Genomic DNA, 15,308 nt, shown 5'->3' on the forward strand with positions numbered 1-15,308 from the left:
ACGCTCCCGGTAGACCGGTCCCTCCCCTGACACCGGCACTCCCGGCCTCAGCTCTGCCCTGCCGCGGCTCCGGAGAGGGGTCTCCAGTTGTCCCCCGGAGCTCCACGCTGCCTCACCCCCCGGGGACACGATCACCGGCCCCGGTGCTGCCTCCGGGTCTCGGCTGGAACTCTTGCCTGAGCAACAACGTCCACAAGCGATAAATACACATTTTAAAATAACTGCAAAAGACATTTTCCTGCCTTTTCAAATGCTCGCCGCTGTCTTTCAACAGCCATTAGCCTGTAACTTTCAGCCCCGCTCCGTGTCCGGGGAGAGATCAATTATGCTATAAATAGGCGGCGTTGAGAGCAGTTAGCGCGGAGGGAGCGCAACTCCCGCGGCCGCGCAGCGCTCGGCCCTGCCGGCTGCGAAAGCGAGAGGGTTCCCCGGGAGACTCTCATCAGCCGAGGAAATGGTCCTGATGAGCCCATCTCATCCCTCTTTCAAGCAACGTGCTGGTTAAGAGGATTAGGGCCAGATCGTATCTCCACCCTATTGTACATCCTCCGGCACCTTCCCCAGGCGGAGAGAGCAGCGGGTCCGCAATCGTAATAAATAATGGGGGGTCGCGGGGGGGGATGACTCTGGGTAAACTCTCCAGGCTGCGAGGACGGTCATTTTCCCGGTGCTTAGGATCCAGTTACTTTCAATACACTCCAGGGACCGACATGACACGTCTTATACTAATAGGCATCTGTCACCGAGCGTGTCAAGTTTTGCCATATGCGTCCGACAAGTTTATGGAAGGAAAAGAAGAGAAAGAAGAAGAAAAAGACTTTCTGTTGTTTGGCTAAAGCGAGCGGCTGCGGAAACTTCGCCGGGAGATGGTGTCCCCGGCTGTCCCCAGCCCGCCGCCGCTCTCCGCGGGGCAGCACCATGCGGTGAGAGCTGCTCGCCGGCTGACTGCAAACCCTCCCCCGTTTAGGGACCAATTTCTTGTACCCCCGGACTTCCCTAGCCCTGCCGGTAGCTTTGTGCGACCCGCCAGGGTGCTCCTTCGGGCGACCCGCTGCAACAGCGCGCCCAGCGCGGTCCCATCCCGGCGGCTCCGGGCACCGGGGATGCACCCGGTCCCCCTGGGGCTCCCGGCCCCGGGGGGGCGCGCCCGTTCCCCGCGGTTGCAATGGGAGCCGCCGCGCCCCCTGCAGGCACCGGTGCGCCAGTGCAGCTCCGCCGCCGCCGCTGCCACCGGGAGCTCTCACCTGCCCGCAGGGCCCCGCTGCCGCTCCCGACCCGGCGGCCCCAGTGGCTCCTGCGGGGAGGCAGCGGCCGGACGGCGGGCTCGCCGCCGCGGCCCTTCCCGAGCCCCGCGGCCTCCCGGTGCTGCCCGGTCCCGGGAGCCGCCGCCGCGCCTTCCCCGAGAAAGGTGTCTCCGGCACCGCAGGATCCAGCCGGCCGCTCTCCTCGGCGATCGGGGAGAAACCGGGGGAGAGAAATAGAGGACGGAAGTAACCGGGGGAGAAGCGCTTCCCGGGGCCGCGGCGGAGGGAGGCGGCGGGTAGGAAAGTTGCCGGTTCCACCGCCGCCGGCGCGCAGATGCCGAGCCCGAGGTATTGCTGCTATGTGGGGAAATATGAGCGAGTAATTTTATAAGTAACAAAGGCTGGGGAATGGAATGAGCTCCTGTTATCCGATGTCCTCTGGAAGCCCTGGATCAGCAGCTTCTTGAGCCTAGAAGTGAATTCAAGCAGAGGCTCCTTTCTCTTTCCCAGGGGTATCCGCTAAATATAGAAATAACCTCCGCGCGTGTTGTACAAATCACCTACCATTTGCTGTTTGTGTAAAACCGATTAGCCAGACACAACTGTGAAACAACTTGTTACTTTTATAGCTGCCACGTACAAACAAATTTAGATCCGCTGGGTTTCTCCGGGTGCCCATGTAGGGCCCTGCCTGACACCGAATCCCCGCTCGCTTCAGGTGCCCGTTCTCCCTTTTAGTGTCAGATGATTAGCGAGTCCTTATTTATAAAGTTCAAACTATCTTATCACTAAGCTGCTTGTTTTATTTTAGTCCATGTATGCGGAGGTATAAATATTTACTTAGGAAAAAATAATATTTACTGCTTACCGGGAAGGCAAGGACACTTTTATTTATTACTATTTTTTTTTTTAATCCGCTGTTCCCAGCAGGTGTTAGAGGTGAAATAAGCGCCTCGTCCAGCTCCTCCCGATGCGAAACCCGGTGCCTGCTGCATCCCGCCTGTATTTCACGCCGCCGGTTTTCCTAACAAAGACAGCGCATTATTTGGGCAGAAAAGCAAAATCCACGAAGGTTTCCAAAGGCGACCAAAATTCAATGTTTTGCGAGGGAGAGAATAAAGTACTAACCACCGTCAGTGCACAGGAGAGACTGAATGCCCGAGATCTCGCCAGGCTAAACCCCCAAAGCAGGGTTTAAAATATTGTAACGCGCTACAGATTTTTTTTTTTTTCATCCTGGCAGTCTCTTTATTTTAGCCCGAAAATGCACACAAATGTACATATTTTGGCAGCTGCCCTTAAAACTTGGTTATTAGGAATTAGCTGGTAAAGGCCGTTCCCTTTCCATGGGAACGGAGCCGCTTCTTTAACACCAATTATTTTCCCGATCTGAACGAGAGATCCGCGCTCGGACACCGCACTGGCGCGACTGCAGTTATCTTTCCCACCCCGCAAAATAAATAGTAAACGTTACTTAGACGCCCCAACGTTTTTTATTTAAAACAATTTCCCTTATAATTAGCCACGAAAGCCAACCCAAAGCATACCTATTCCGGCCGGGAAGGGGCAGGATCCCACAGCGCCGGGCTGCAGAGCTGAAATCACCATAAGAAAATAAAATAAATGTGTTTAGGGAAAAATCACGGCACGGTTGATGGAAACTCGGATCTGCCGGGGAAGGTTTAATTTTGAAGGAATCGCTTTGATGCTGCTCTCGTCACGGCGGCCGCCCCGGGAACGAGCGAGGCCGGTCGTTGTCGTTGCGCGGCCGCGGATGGAGCATCACGAAGCGGCAGAAGGTACGCGCGGGGCCGGCCCGCCGTGGGAGACCCGTCCGCATCGCACCGAGACTGGCGGAACCCCGATCTCCGAGGCCACTCTGCTCACCCGCTCGCTTCTCCAGCATCCGCGGGCCCCGCAGCTCGTCCTTCGGGTGGGTGCGCAAAGATACGCTTCTCACACAAAGACGGGCAGAGCAGTTTAAAAATTTATTTACAAAGTTGTGTACAACACGAAGGAATAACATTTAGAATACATATATTCATTCATATATAAACAGACTTCTATAATAGAATGACAGCGTTTTCCTCCTTTGTTATTTTTTTCTCCAAAATTCTTTGTTTTGTTCGTAGTTCGTTTAATATTTAAAATCTTCCCCGCTTATTTTTGATACTTTTTTTTTTTTCGTTTGTTCGTTTATTTCGGATAAAACCGCTCAGAGCGTCGGAACCTTCAAAAAAAGTGAAAGTTCGCAGCTCCTAATCGCGACCGTCATTTCGCCTCTTTAGAAAAATAAAAACCCCCGAAAGCAACGTCAGTGATTTTTGATACAAATATGTACAAGCGGCGTTGGGGGGGGCGATGCCCGCTGCTCCAAGCCCGAGTGGGGGCGGCCGCGGAGCCCCCGAGGGGGCGGCCGGCGGTGGCTGCAGGAACTCGCCTGGGGCTACTTGGCCGGGGCTACTGCGCCGGCCACTTGGCCTGCACGGCGGCGGCGGGGGCTGCGGGCTGCAGGAACTGCCCCGCGATGATGTTGGTAGGCACGCTGAGGATGGGGGCGATGGCGGCGGTGGTCCTGGCCAGCGCCAGCGGCTGGTGGGCCATCAGGGCCGACTGCACGGTGACGGGCGGCCGCAGGAAAGTCTGGGCGCTGGCGGCCGAGCTGGCTGCCGGGACACCGATGATGTTCTCGATGCTGAAGGAGGGGCGGCTGCTGGGCTCTGACTTGACGATGGAGCCGGCGGCCCCCAGGCTGTTGAGCTGCAGCTGGAGGCTGGGGCTGAGCTGGGAGTTGAAGGCTTTGCGGCTGAGCTCGCTGGACGGCAGCAGCGGCACCGCCGGCGGCAGCATGGGCCCCACGGGAGGGATGTAGGGGTACTGCAGCGCGGCCGCGGCGGCCGCGGGGTGCGTGTAGGCGCCGGGGTGCAGCCCGTAGGGGCGGCCATAGGGGCCGGCGAGGCCGTAGGCGCCGAAGCCCTGCATCATCAGCGCCGTCTGGTCCCGCAGGTGCTCCTGCTGGTGCCGCTTGAAGCGCTTCCTGCGGCGGAGGAAGCTGCCGTTGTCGAACATGTCCTCGGACTGCGGGTCCAGCGTCCAGTAGTTGCCCTTGCCCGGGTTGCCGGGTTCCCGGGGGATCTTGACGAAGCAGTCGTTGAGGGAGAGGTTGTGGCGGATGCTGTTCTGCCAGGCGGGGAACTTCTCCCGGTAATACGGGAAGCGGTTGCTGATGAACTCGCAGATGCCGCTGAGCGTCAGCTTCTTCTGCGGGCTCTGCAGGATGGCCATGGTGATCAGGGCGATGTAGGAGTAGGGCGGCTTCACCAGGCTGCTCTTGGGCTTGCTCTGTCCCGCCGATGCCCCGCCGCCGCTCGCCCCCTCCTCGCCGCCCCCCTTGCCGCCTTCGGCCGCGCCGCCGAGGGCCGCCTGGGCCGGGCTGCCGCTGCCGCTGCTGCCGCTCTCCGCGCCCGCGCCCGCCTCCGCGGGCAGCGCCAGCTCCGCCGCCTCGTCCAGCGGCAGGCGCGGCAGACCGGCGGGGCTGCCGGCCTCGCCGTCGCTGTCCTTGCCCAGCCCGTCGTCGCCTTCACCCACCACGTCGATATCCACATCCTCGGCCGCCGGGACGGTGGGGCCGGACATGTCGCTGGCGCTGCCGCCGCCCGATAGGGTCATCCCCGCTCGGCGGACAGGGCGCGGCGGCGGGGCCTCCCGCCCGCACCCGGCGGCGCGGCGGGCTCCCCCCGTGCCCCCCTCCCGCCGCTCCTCCGACCGGCCTCTGGGGCTAGACCCGAGCGGCCTGGCTGCCCCCCGCGGCCCCGTCCCCGCGGGGCATGGGGCGGCCGCTCCCGCTCCTCTCCCGTCCGCGGCGTCCCGCGGCGCGGGGCTGCCCTGGCCGCCCGGTCACCTCCGGCTGCGCGCCCTGCTCCCGCCGCCGGGCATCGGGGATCAGGCGGCGACGCTGGTTCCCGCCCGCTGCGATGGGCGCCCGCGGGCGCCGGGCATGGGGCCGCCGCGGCTCCGCGGGCACCCGCCGCTCCACCGCTCCGCTCCGCGGCCGCGGCTCCGCCGCGCACCGCTCCGCCGCCCTTGGCTTTTTTTTTTTTTTCTGTCCTCTTTCCTCCTCTTTCTTGTTGTGGTTTGGTGTTTTTTTTTTTCCTCCCCTTGGCGGAGGGAGGGGACGGAGCTCCCGGCGGCCGGGCGGGGCGGGGGCAGGAGGCCGGGGCGTCGCGGGGCCTCGCTCGCCACTTTGGAAGCGCGGCGGTCCGGACTGCCTGATAGATTACTTTCCCGTTAAAGATATACTCGGAGGCGGCGCCACGTGACTGCGTGACGTCAGGCGCCCCGCTGTGAAGTCATGCAAAACTCGAGTTGTTTCATGGACTGTCAACAAAGAGCAGCGGCGGCTCCGCTCGGCCCGCCCGCCCCGTCGGGCCCCCGCCGCCCCTGGGACCCGCGGGCACCGCGACCCACCGGCCTGGCGCGGAAAAGTTGCGGCACCGGGGGCTTCTTGCTGCTGCTGCTACTGCTGCTGCCGCCGCTCTCGGTGGGAAGGGCCCGGAGGCCACCGCGATGCGCTCGGCAGCGGCCGCCCCGGCCGAGCGCAGGCTCAGCGGATGCGTCGCCGCAATAGCGCTTCAACCCACCAAGTTTGGGCTCTGAAATCACTTTTCCATCGTTTTCTTCTTCCTTTTTTTTTTTTCTTAACAGCAGCACCAGCTGGTAACGGAAGATCGGAGAATGGCTATTGATTAATCTATTAGGTTAGTAGCAGGGAGAAATAAAAAAGACGTAAAATAACAAAGGGAAACTATAAATAAATGAGCTTATAGACAGTTCCTTTTTTTTCTCTTTTCTTTTTTTTTTTTTTTTTTTTGTTCTCTCTTTCTTTTTTATTTTTTTTTTCCAGAGGTGTTAACGACTTAATCATTGCGGGCGTTAGCATATGAAAAAGTAGGAAATGAGGGAGTGTGTGTGAATGTGAGGACCGTATTGACGCGGCCCCAGGTAAGCCCCGGCCCGGGGAGAGGCGCCCGGCGGGGCGGGAGGGGACCCGGCCCGGCCGCCCACCCACCCCTGTCCCGTTGCGCCCAGGAGAAGAAATCCCCACCCGGGACCTCGGCCGCGGGTGGCTCACGGGGCTTTGCTTTCTAATTCGTACGGCTGATACCCTTGTAGTTCTCGCACGTGTTGTCAGATTTCGGTGAATACAATTAAAAGAGGAAAATGCGCCAGGAGGGAAACAATTCCCACGAGCGGTTCTGGTTTAGGAAAGGCAAATAGTTCCCTAGTCCCCATGGGACCCTCGGAAATGTCGGTGACCCGGCCGCCCCGAGAACCTCAGCGCGGCCCCGACGGGCCGCTCCGGCCGCAGAGCCTTCGGGGGGGCCGGGCCGGGCCCCCGCGGAAAGGGCCTCGGGGAGGATGTGGGGACCGTCCCGCGGGGCAGCAGGGCCGGTTGCCTCCCTGCGCGGCCGTGGAGCCGGCACCTTGCGAGGTTCCCTTCCCCGCTCCGTTTTTACGCGTTTCCCGGTGGATCTCAGCCCCTCGCGGACCGTGACCCTGGCTTCCCTGAGCGGGGCGGGGGGGCGGTGCGCACCCGCGCAGCCGCTCACAGATACACTCTCACACACCTATATGCACACTCACACACTCCCGCTGTCCTCCCCGCGCTCCGCACTGTCTCCCAGGGAAAAGGGAGGGAAAAAAAAAAAAAAAAAACAACTCCGCAGCCCCCTGTTTCATTTGTTGCGCTTTTCTTCGGCACAATAAAAGTCAAATTAATTGATTCATACCATTAATTACGGTGCTTAGCGTGAAAAGAAACGTTTCCCCTCGATTAGGGCTCTATTGTGCTAATCCCATGTTCAATCCCTGCTGCCGACGGAGCGGCCCGGCGAAGCGGCCCCTTTCCGCGCCTCTCCGCAGGCCGGGGGCGCTGCTGCGGCTCCTAGGGGTTCAGGTGGCGAAGTTTAGGAAAGTATTTGGGAGCCCACCCTTGAACGTATTTAGGAGGCCACCCGGGAGGAGTGGAGAGGGGAAGAAACCTTTTCTAAAAATCAGGAAACCTTATTTGGGAGCCCCCGAACCCACCGAAGTTCAAGGGCTGAACGTGAGCAGGACCTACGCCCTGCAAAACAATAACATAATTAAAGCGTAGTATGCGGAGGCGAAAACCCACAATAATGACACGGCCAGAAATAGAAAGTGGGCGCCCATATAGACAGATAGATTTAGCAACAGGAGAAAAACAAACTGTATCGTCCGGATCGATACGGAGTCAAATAGAGACACGGCAAGCACCGGGGAAAGGGAGGATGGAGTTAGTTATGACAGAGAGGGAGAAATTAATTACAACTCAATTTGATTCTAATATAGCAAAGCAAGATCTTGGCTGCGAGGTGAGTTAAAAATAAATCCGGAGGCTGAGCCTCGGGGGTGGGGAGGATTGAGGAGGAAAGGCAAGGGCTGGGGCAATTTCTGCTTCTGTAATCGTTTTAAAGGAAGGAGAAACCAAAGGTGTCCCCTTTCATCTACTTAAGCCTATTACTTTCACTAATGAGTTATATAAATCGTTGACCTGACCTGGATTAAACTTGCATTGTGGTTCGTTATAAACGTGTGGGGCTAACGGGGCTCGCAGGAGAGGGGCTACAGGGGAGAAATCCCTGTAAAATAAACACGTCCAAGGCAGGGGGACACACAAACATCCCCCGGTCGCGACCGGAGAGGGGCGAGCGGGCGGGGACACCGGGGCCTGGACCCCCCGGCCGGGCTTTGCGCTAAAGATACAGATTTCCAAATATACTGGATTTTTTAACATTATAGTTATTAAATTTTAAGGCGTCTATTTGCACCTTTTTTTGTTTTGTTTTGTTTTTAATTGTAATAAACCGCCTGTAAAACCGGCAGACCTCAGTGCAAAACGAAATTGGTCATGTTTCCAAAACGGTTTCGGATTTATTTGTATTGGAAATGTATAAACATCCATTCTGTAAAAGGCAACACGTTTAATTAACGATGAGAGAGCAGTTAGGGGCAGAAAGCTAGTAAAATTGTGTGATAAATTTATGGCATTGTTAGCGTGCTTTTAATTATGGCTATTATGTTAATTATTTCACATTAGCATGGAGTTATCAGCAGCATGTCAGATTTAATCAAAACGAGCCTTTCTCTCGAAAATCGTGCTTTTCATTCGCCGCGAGGAGAACGGGGGGTCCCGAGCCGAAGCCGCTCCCCCCCCCCCCTTTATTTATTTAGAAATAAATAAATGAAGGCTTTTAAAAAGAGGATTTCCCATTTAAAAGAGTGGCTGGACGTGATCCGGGCGGGTGCAGGCGGCAGATCCCTCTAGGCTACTGCGAGCAGCGCAGGGAGGCAGAGGAGAGAAACGACGCTCTTGTTTTTTAGGAATTCACCATTTTCACCCCCTCCGGAGAAGGCACTTTATCATTTTGGATCATTCTGTCAAACAATATGATGTTGCTCATTTTTATCTGTCCCGTTTTACAAAGCCCCCGTTCACACTGCTGGCCAGGACAACACGCCTGAGTACAAAAGAATAAAAGAGACAAGCCGGGAGAATATAGGATCGCTGCGTGGAGCAAAAAGGAAGAAAGAGGAGGAGGTGTGTGAGGCAGTGTGTTAGTGCGTGTGTGTGCGCGGAGGGGGCTCGGAGCGGAGCGGGGCCGGTTCCCTCCCCGGCGCTGCCCCGCAGGAGCCCGGCGGTGGCTCCCGCGCAACCTCCGCAGCCCCCGGGGCCGCCCCAATTCGGTACCGGGGAGGTGATCCGCCGGTTCCCGAAACGCTTTCGGCGCTTCCGTGCAAAAACTAAAAAAAAAATAAAGAAAATATAAATAAATAAATCCAGTGTTGGAGCAGCCGCCAGCGGAGTAGGCGGTGAAGTTTTGGGGAGCTCCGTCCGCGTCGAGTTGCGGAGCGGCCCCTGCCCGCGGGCAGGCCGGCTCCGCGCCACCGCGCCCGCGGAGCATCGCGGCAAAGCCTCCGCCAGCCGCCGCGCAGCCCTCGATCATCACGGCGGCTTCATCGCGCTGCACCCCGCTCTGCGCCGGTTCCCGCGGCGCGGCCGCTCCGCGCAGCCCCGCGGAGCCCGCCCGGCCCTGCTCGTGCCGTGGCGAGCCCCCTCCTCCGGGCGGCCCCGCTCCCCCTTCCCCACGGGAGCGGGGGGCTCCGACCACGGCAGCTGCTGGCTTATTTTTAGAGCATTTCCATTCCTCCGGTTAATTTTAGATCGATTCATTATTTAGCCCCAGTTCGCCTTTAGGGAAACCCAAGCTGGGGGCGCCCGGCGCTCTGGGGAGGGGAAGGCAACTTCGGGACCCCTCGCCCCGGGGCTGCATGCAGGGCCGAGGGACCGGCTGTGCCCCGCGGAACCTGCGCCCTCCCCGGCGGGACACCGCGCTGCGGCGGAGCGGGGCGGGCGGCGCCATCCCGCGCTGTTAGCGCAGCGTTTCCCGCTGAGCCCTGTGCGGGGGAGTCGGGTTCCTCCGAGGTGCAGTTTTTCAGTTTTCTGCGGGAAAAAAAAAAAACTGTTCCCCTTGAGGGGACAGCCCCAACCCCCTCCCGGCCCCTCTTAACCGGGCGGAGGCACCGGGGCTGCCCCGCGGTCCCGGCCACAGGGACCGCGGGCGGACGGGGGCTGTCCCACACCGCTCACACACACACAGGGGTGTGGTTTGTATCTATATGTAGATATAAATCCATGCATATGCTCCACGGGCAGCCCCGCGCCGTGTCCATCCTCCCACCGCCCCCACGGGTGGACACTCCGAATTTCACACCGAGCTTCTCTCTGCTCCCTCCTCGCCATTGCTTGCGGGGTCTAAATATCAGCCAAGGATGGCGTTTAGGCAAACCCATGCATTTTATGTTAAATTTCCTTTAGGTGTGTTACTGCGCTGGTCATTTCCCTCCCTCTCTGTCCTCCTATCCCCTGGGAGGTGAACTGTGGGGTGGGTGGGTGCTGGTGGAGGGGGACCCAGAGGTGCTGGCTCTGCTACGACATCCCTGTGTTGGACACAGTCAGGAACATCCCAGGGACCTGGCAAAAGCAGGCAGCAACACTCAGGTGTCCCCACAATGCAACCTCTTGGGACTCGCAAATTAAAACCAAAATCGTCAGAAGACTGGAGCTCAGTACAGCTTAGAGTTTCAGGTGCTTTACAAAGTAGGGGGAGGGCAAAATAAATGAAGTAAGTTAAAATACACAATTATTATTGTGCAAATTGGGCTGTGTGAGCAAAACAACTCTACTGCCTTTTGTGCAAGGTTGCTGCAAAGTTACCTGAGACCTGATTTCAAAGAAAACCCCACGAAACCATTGGCAGTTGTTCAATCAAAATTTGTTTATTCTTCAGATTTTCATTTTGCAAATCCCCACTCTGAACAAAGGCATAAGTGTCCTCAGTTTGTATCCACAGGCACCCCGTGCCCACTCTACGGTCCTACACAGCCCCGTTCATCCAGCAGCGATGGTTCCTGGCAGGTCCCTGCTCATGTCCCCATCTGTCCCCAAGAAGATGGCTAAACCTCATCCTCCGAAGCCCCTGTCAAATCCCTGTCCCTGGAGCAGGCTCCTGGGCTGTGTGGCATGGTAAATACACAGGAACAAAAAGCAGAGGCAAGTCTAAAAAAATCCTTTAAATTTGCTTTATTTAGGGAGGGAAGGGGTCGGTGGGAAGAGGTGACCCTGGCCCAGCTCTGTGCCCAGCAGCGATAACCGGCGTGTGGCATCTTCATCCTCCAGCTCATGATCCAGGGGATGGCTGGTCAGGGAAGGGATGTGCTTGGGCCATCATTGTTCCTTCAAAATCCAGGGATTTCTCCATACATGGAGGGAGAGAAGAGGCTCAATGGGCTCAGGAAGGAAGATACATTTTACATGAAGATTCCTTTGTCTGTGGAAGGGGAGTAAATCAACATGACACAATATTTTTCCCTTCATTTATGCATGGCCCAAAGGGACAGTGCCAATGGTGCTGAACTGGTTGCAAACACAGGGACCTGCTTCAAAAAGAGGGAATGCAACCCAAAAGGAAGGGATGTAACTCAAAACGAGAGGCATGTAGTGGGAGCTCATTTCAAACTGTTGCCCATGTGTGTTTTTATACGGAGTTCGCAAGTAGGCAGAAGGTGTGAGGAAGGCACAGCAGGTTTTTTTCTCAGTTGTTCCCTTTTCCAGTAAGATGCAAATGCCTGAGAAGCAGCAAAGAGGGTTTCCAGGGATGTGGCGAGATCCCTTTGCTGAGAGCAGCATCGTGAGGCCAACATGTACTTAACTCTGAGATGCTCCCATGAGATCTTGCACATCTTCAGAGCACCCAAGAAACACCACGAGCTGATCCAGGATTTATTTTTATTACTCAGCACAGCCAGGACATCCCCCTCCATGTGCTCTCATGCTTCCCAGGGCTTCATTTGTTTGTTTTTACCAGGATAGTTTTGTGAGCCTTTCCTCTGGCTTGCGTACAACACCCTCGATTCCCTTTATTAAGCACAGAAAGACAAGCGGTGAATTATCACTGTTGTTAATAAAATTACTCTGCTAATATTTTTCCCCAACACGTTTAATATTATTGATACATAACGGATGAAACCCCTCCTGACGCTGGGGCCGGCACAGGGCCTATGTATCACCGAAGCTTCACGTGCACCATCCAAATGGTGCCTTGGTGGGGCGTAAGTGGTGCACAGGCCTTTTATGGGCCTTCTGCACAACGGTGAATTTTACCCAAAATGCAGGTTAAAACCCATGCTAGATATTAATGTAATCAGGTCCATAATCTCTCTATCAAAAACTCCCCAAGCGCCTCTTCACCTGCTGAACCAGGTAGCTCCTTATCTGGAGAGAGCTGTAATGCATTTTAGGGGACTCTCTGCTTTTTTTTTTTTTTTTTTCTGGAAAGAAAATATGCATTGCTAAACATTTCTACAACATCAAATTTTTGGTCTTTTTTTTTTAATTATTTTTTGAGGCAACATGGAACATTTTCAGCAGAGCTCCTTCCTGACATTCCCCACAAAGCTTCTTTGTCAGTTTGACCATCAGGGTACTTCTGAGAATCCAATTTAGATACTTCACCTTATTAGAAGAATCTTTATGAAACGTTGTATTAAAGTATTTTAATGCCTTCCAAAGCATGTTGTAAACCCCTCCTGGTTTCAGAAGCTTCTTTGGACAGCGCAGAGCCCAGATGAGCATTGCCAGCACTTGTGTGACAAGAGCATACGTTGGCAGCTTAGCCAGGGAGGATTTTAATTCTGACAAAAATCACGATAGGGTTGTATTTCCAATTGGAAGGATGTGAAGAATCAGTGTTTATTCCATAAAACAGACCAACATTATTAATTTTTTTTTTCTGGATTTCCTGCTTTTGCCCAGGTAAAAAAGGTTACCAAGAGGAATTCCAGCTAAGGAGGTGATGAGACAGTGTTATTGAGCTTGTCAGGCAGTATTTACAGTCTGTAAATAAAGCTTATTTAGGGGCTCTTGTTAAAATATTACATGATGGAGGAGTTCAATAGGCACATTTAAATGAATTCTAAGCAACTGGGCAGAGCGAAAATATGTCTGTGGGACCATAAAGCATTTATTTGTCCAGAAGGAGAGGGAAAAAAATCCAGGGATCATCTATCATAAGGGAGGAAACATGCACCTCAGCATTCACCGAAATGTCTTAATTGCTTTGTAAACTCATTTAAATAAATAAAACATGGAGGGCTGTCGCAGCTATCTGCTACATATGACTGTGGTCTGTGCGGCACAGGGGTTCGCTTGGGGATTGATCTTTTAAGAGCTAATTCTGCCCAGGGCTGGACTTGTGGGGAGAGAACCCTGCACCAGCCCTTGGCCACAAACAGGAGCCACTTGGGCAACTCTGGGCTCTGCTGGAAGCTCTCACAGCCATCATGGCTCCTCTGCACTCCGTGTTTTCACAGCTCTTTTACAGGTGAAAATGGTTCTGTTGCAATGTTTGTAGATCATTTACTCTGAGGACTCACATGGCACAGGTATAAGAGCGCTCCTTTGGTTTCCTTGAGTTTATTTAAAACTTTCCAATTTGTGGGGCTTTTCCCTACTTCCCTTGGGAAAATATTCCACTGCCTATGAGACACTTCCCCTCATTGTTGGTCTATGCAGATCATTTATTAATTTTACCTCATTACTGCTTGTTACACCTCTTAGCATCAATGCAGACTTTACATTCATTCATAATAAGACATTTGTGCTGACAAAAAGCTTTCAAGCGAGTAATCTCAAAACATGAAATAGAAAATGAGTGAATTTAACTTGTGCAACTCATTTAACCATGGGAAAACATTATTATGGACCAGTGCTGCAAGGGGAGATACTGGGGTTCACTAGGAGCTACCCCAATAAGTACCCAACGATCAGGTCTGTCCATGGGGTTGCACCCTCACCCTTCTGCAGGCTCTGCCAAATCCTCTTTATCCCCTGCTTTTGCTCTCTGCCCAGCTCCAAATAAGTGGGGAGATGGCTTTCCTCCTCAAAATCCACGAGATAATTTCTCAGAGCATGAGGATGTGTTACATTTCACCCCAAGAGCACTGAGCCCCCAGAGCACAGGTAACCATGCAATGAAAAATGGCTTTTGGATTCACTTCCAATAAGCTCTTGTTTAGTCCTGGGTGGCTCTGGGTTTGGAGGTCACTGACTGATCCCCGAGAGCAGGCTCTGCCCTCTCCGGCCTTTCGCTGAACTGCCCAGAAAAAGGAAACAGCTGCAGTTTTTCAGAGGTGAACACAGTCATTAGGTCTTTGCCCGTTGGGACCTGCCTCTATGTATGTGTGGCTGTAGCCTGGGAATGCAAATTTAAACAATTGCACTTTTCCTGGGATGGGGTGAGGACTTGCAGGACATCAGGTCAGATCCTGGTGGAGTAAAGCTCACACGGGATTGATAGGTGAGGAGGTGACTCCTCTCTAATGCATTTAGTTTTTTTCTGTAGCATAACTGACTTCTGTTCATCCCTACAACTGGCAGTCCTGCATTTTTAGGTCTGTCAAGGTTGCTTGGCATAGCATTTAAACCGTGTAAATTAATGGGACTTAAATATGTGCTTTGAGTTCACTCTATTCTGAAGCCGAACTAGAGTTTCATTTTCCAGGTAAGTCTTGTTAAAATTTGTAAGGTGAGTAGAGGCCAGTCCTGCATCCCTTTTGTGGACAAAAAAGGCCATTTTCTCACAAACTTCATGTGGTTACTCCTGTTAGAGTAATTGTTTGCAGGAGTACGGAGGGTCCTCGAGCTGGTAAGGATTTTTCAGCCTGTCATTCTGGGAAGGACATATGTCTGGAATAGCTTTAGCTAACATGTCCTGCATGTTTTAAGTTATTTCTTATGTGTGTGAAATGTAATATACACTTGCATGTTTTGGAGTCATGTATTTAGATATGACCTCATGTAAATTTGGCAGATAGATATGTTCATATCACATAGCACTGACATACTTATTTTCACTCAGGACTGCTTGTAGTCAAGGACTTCTCTCTGTGCTTGGTGGAGTCAGTAGGAAGCCTCTTGTTGGCTTAGCTGGATCATAATTAGGTCCAAATTTTCCCTTCAAACTGCAGCCATCGTTTGAAATAAAAACATACTGTGCAATGTAGTAATTATGTTTAAGTCAAACACTAATGTTAGATATGGATCCATCCTGTCAATGAAAAGAAGGTTTATGGCTGTTGGTACTAGACTAGGTAAACCCTTGAAACATGGAAGATGTTTTATTTTCTATCATCTGCCCATGATACTTCAGCCACCGTCTCTGGGGTCTCACTCCCTTGACGAATGATGTGAAACAGGCTGAATTGCAGCTCTTGCCCAGGTGAACGGCGCTTCCCTTTGCAAACAACTTTGTGCAACTTGCTGGCAGAATTACCTGGACAGAAACCTCTCCTTAATTTTACCTTTCATTACTCACCTGAATTTATGAGGAGGAAGAGGCATGAGGAGGAACATCTTGAATTGAAGAAGCTGCAAATCGGGCAAAGTTCTGAAAATGGAGAGTCTGAAAAAAATTCAAGATAAGA

General features: G+C 54.0%; 1 protein-coding gene across 1 annotated transcript; it reads right to left on the reverse strand.

Annotated features, from left to right (window-relative positions):
• Positions 1-3,234: 3,234 nt before the first annotated feature.
• Positions 3,235-5,496, reverse strand: FOXD3 (forkhead box D3). The gene has a single exon (XM_082052224.1). The coding sequence runs from the start codon at positions 4,911-4,913 to the stop codon at positions 3,705-3,707; it is 1,209 nt and encodes a 402-aa protein (XP_081908350.1). The 5' UTR covers positions 4,914-5,496; the 3' UTR covers positions 3,235-3,704.
• Positions 5,497-15,308: the final 9,812 nt, after the last annotated feature.

This window comes from Streptopelia decaocto (genome assembly GCF_964273445.1).
Source record: "Streptopelia decaocto genome assembly, chromosome: 5".
NCBI lineage: Eukaryota > Metazoa > Chordata > Aves > Columbiformes > Columbidae > Streptopelia > Streptopelia decaocto.

Coding starts and splice junctions, on each gene's coding strand:
- FOXD3 (XM_082052224.1), bottom strand. CDS start 4,913: ATGACCCTATCGGGCGGCGGCAGCGCCAGCGACATGTCCGGCCCCACC.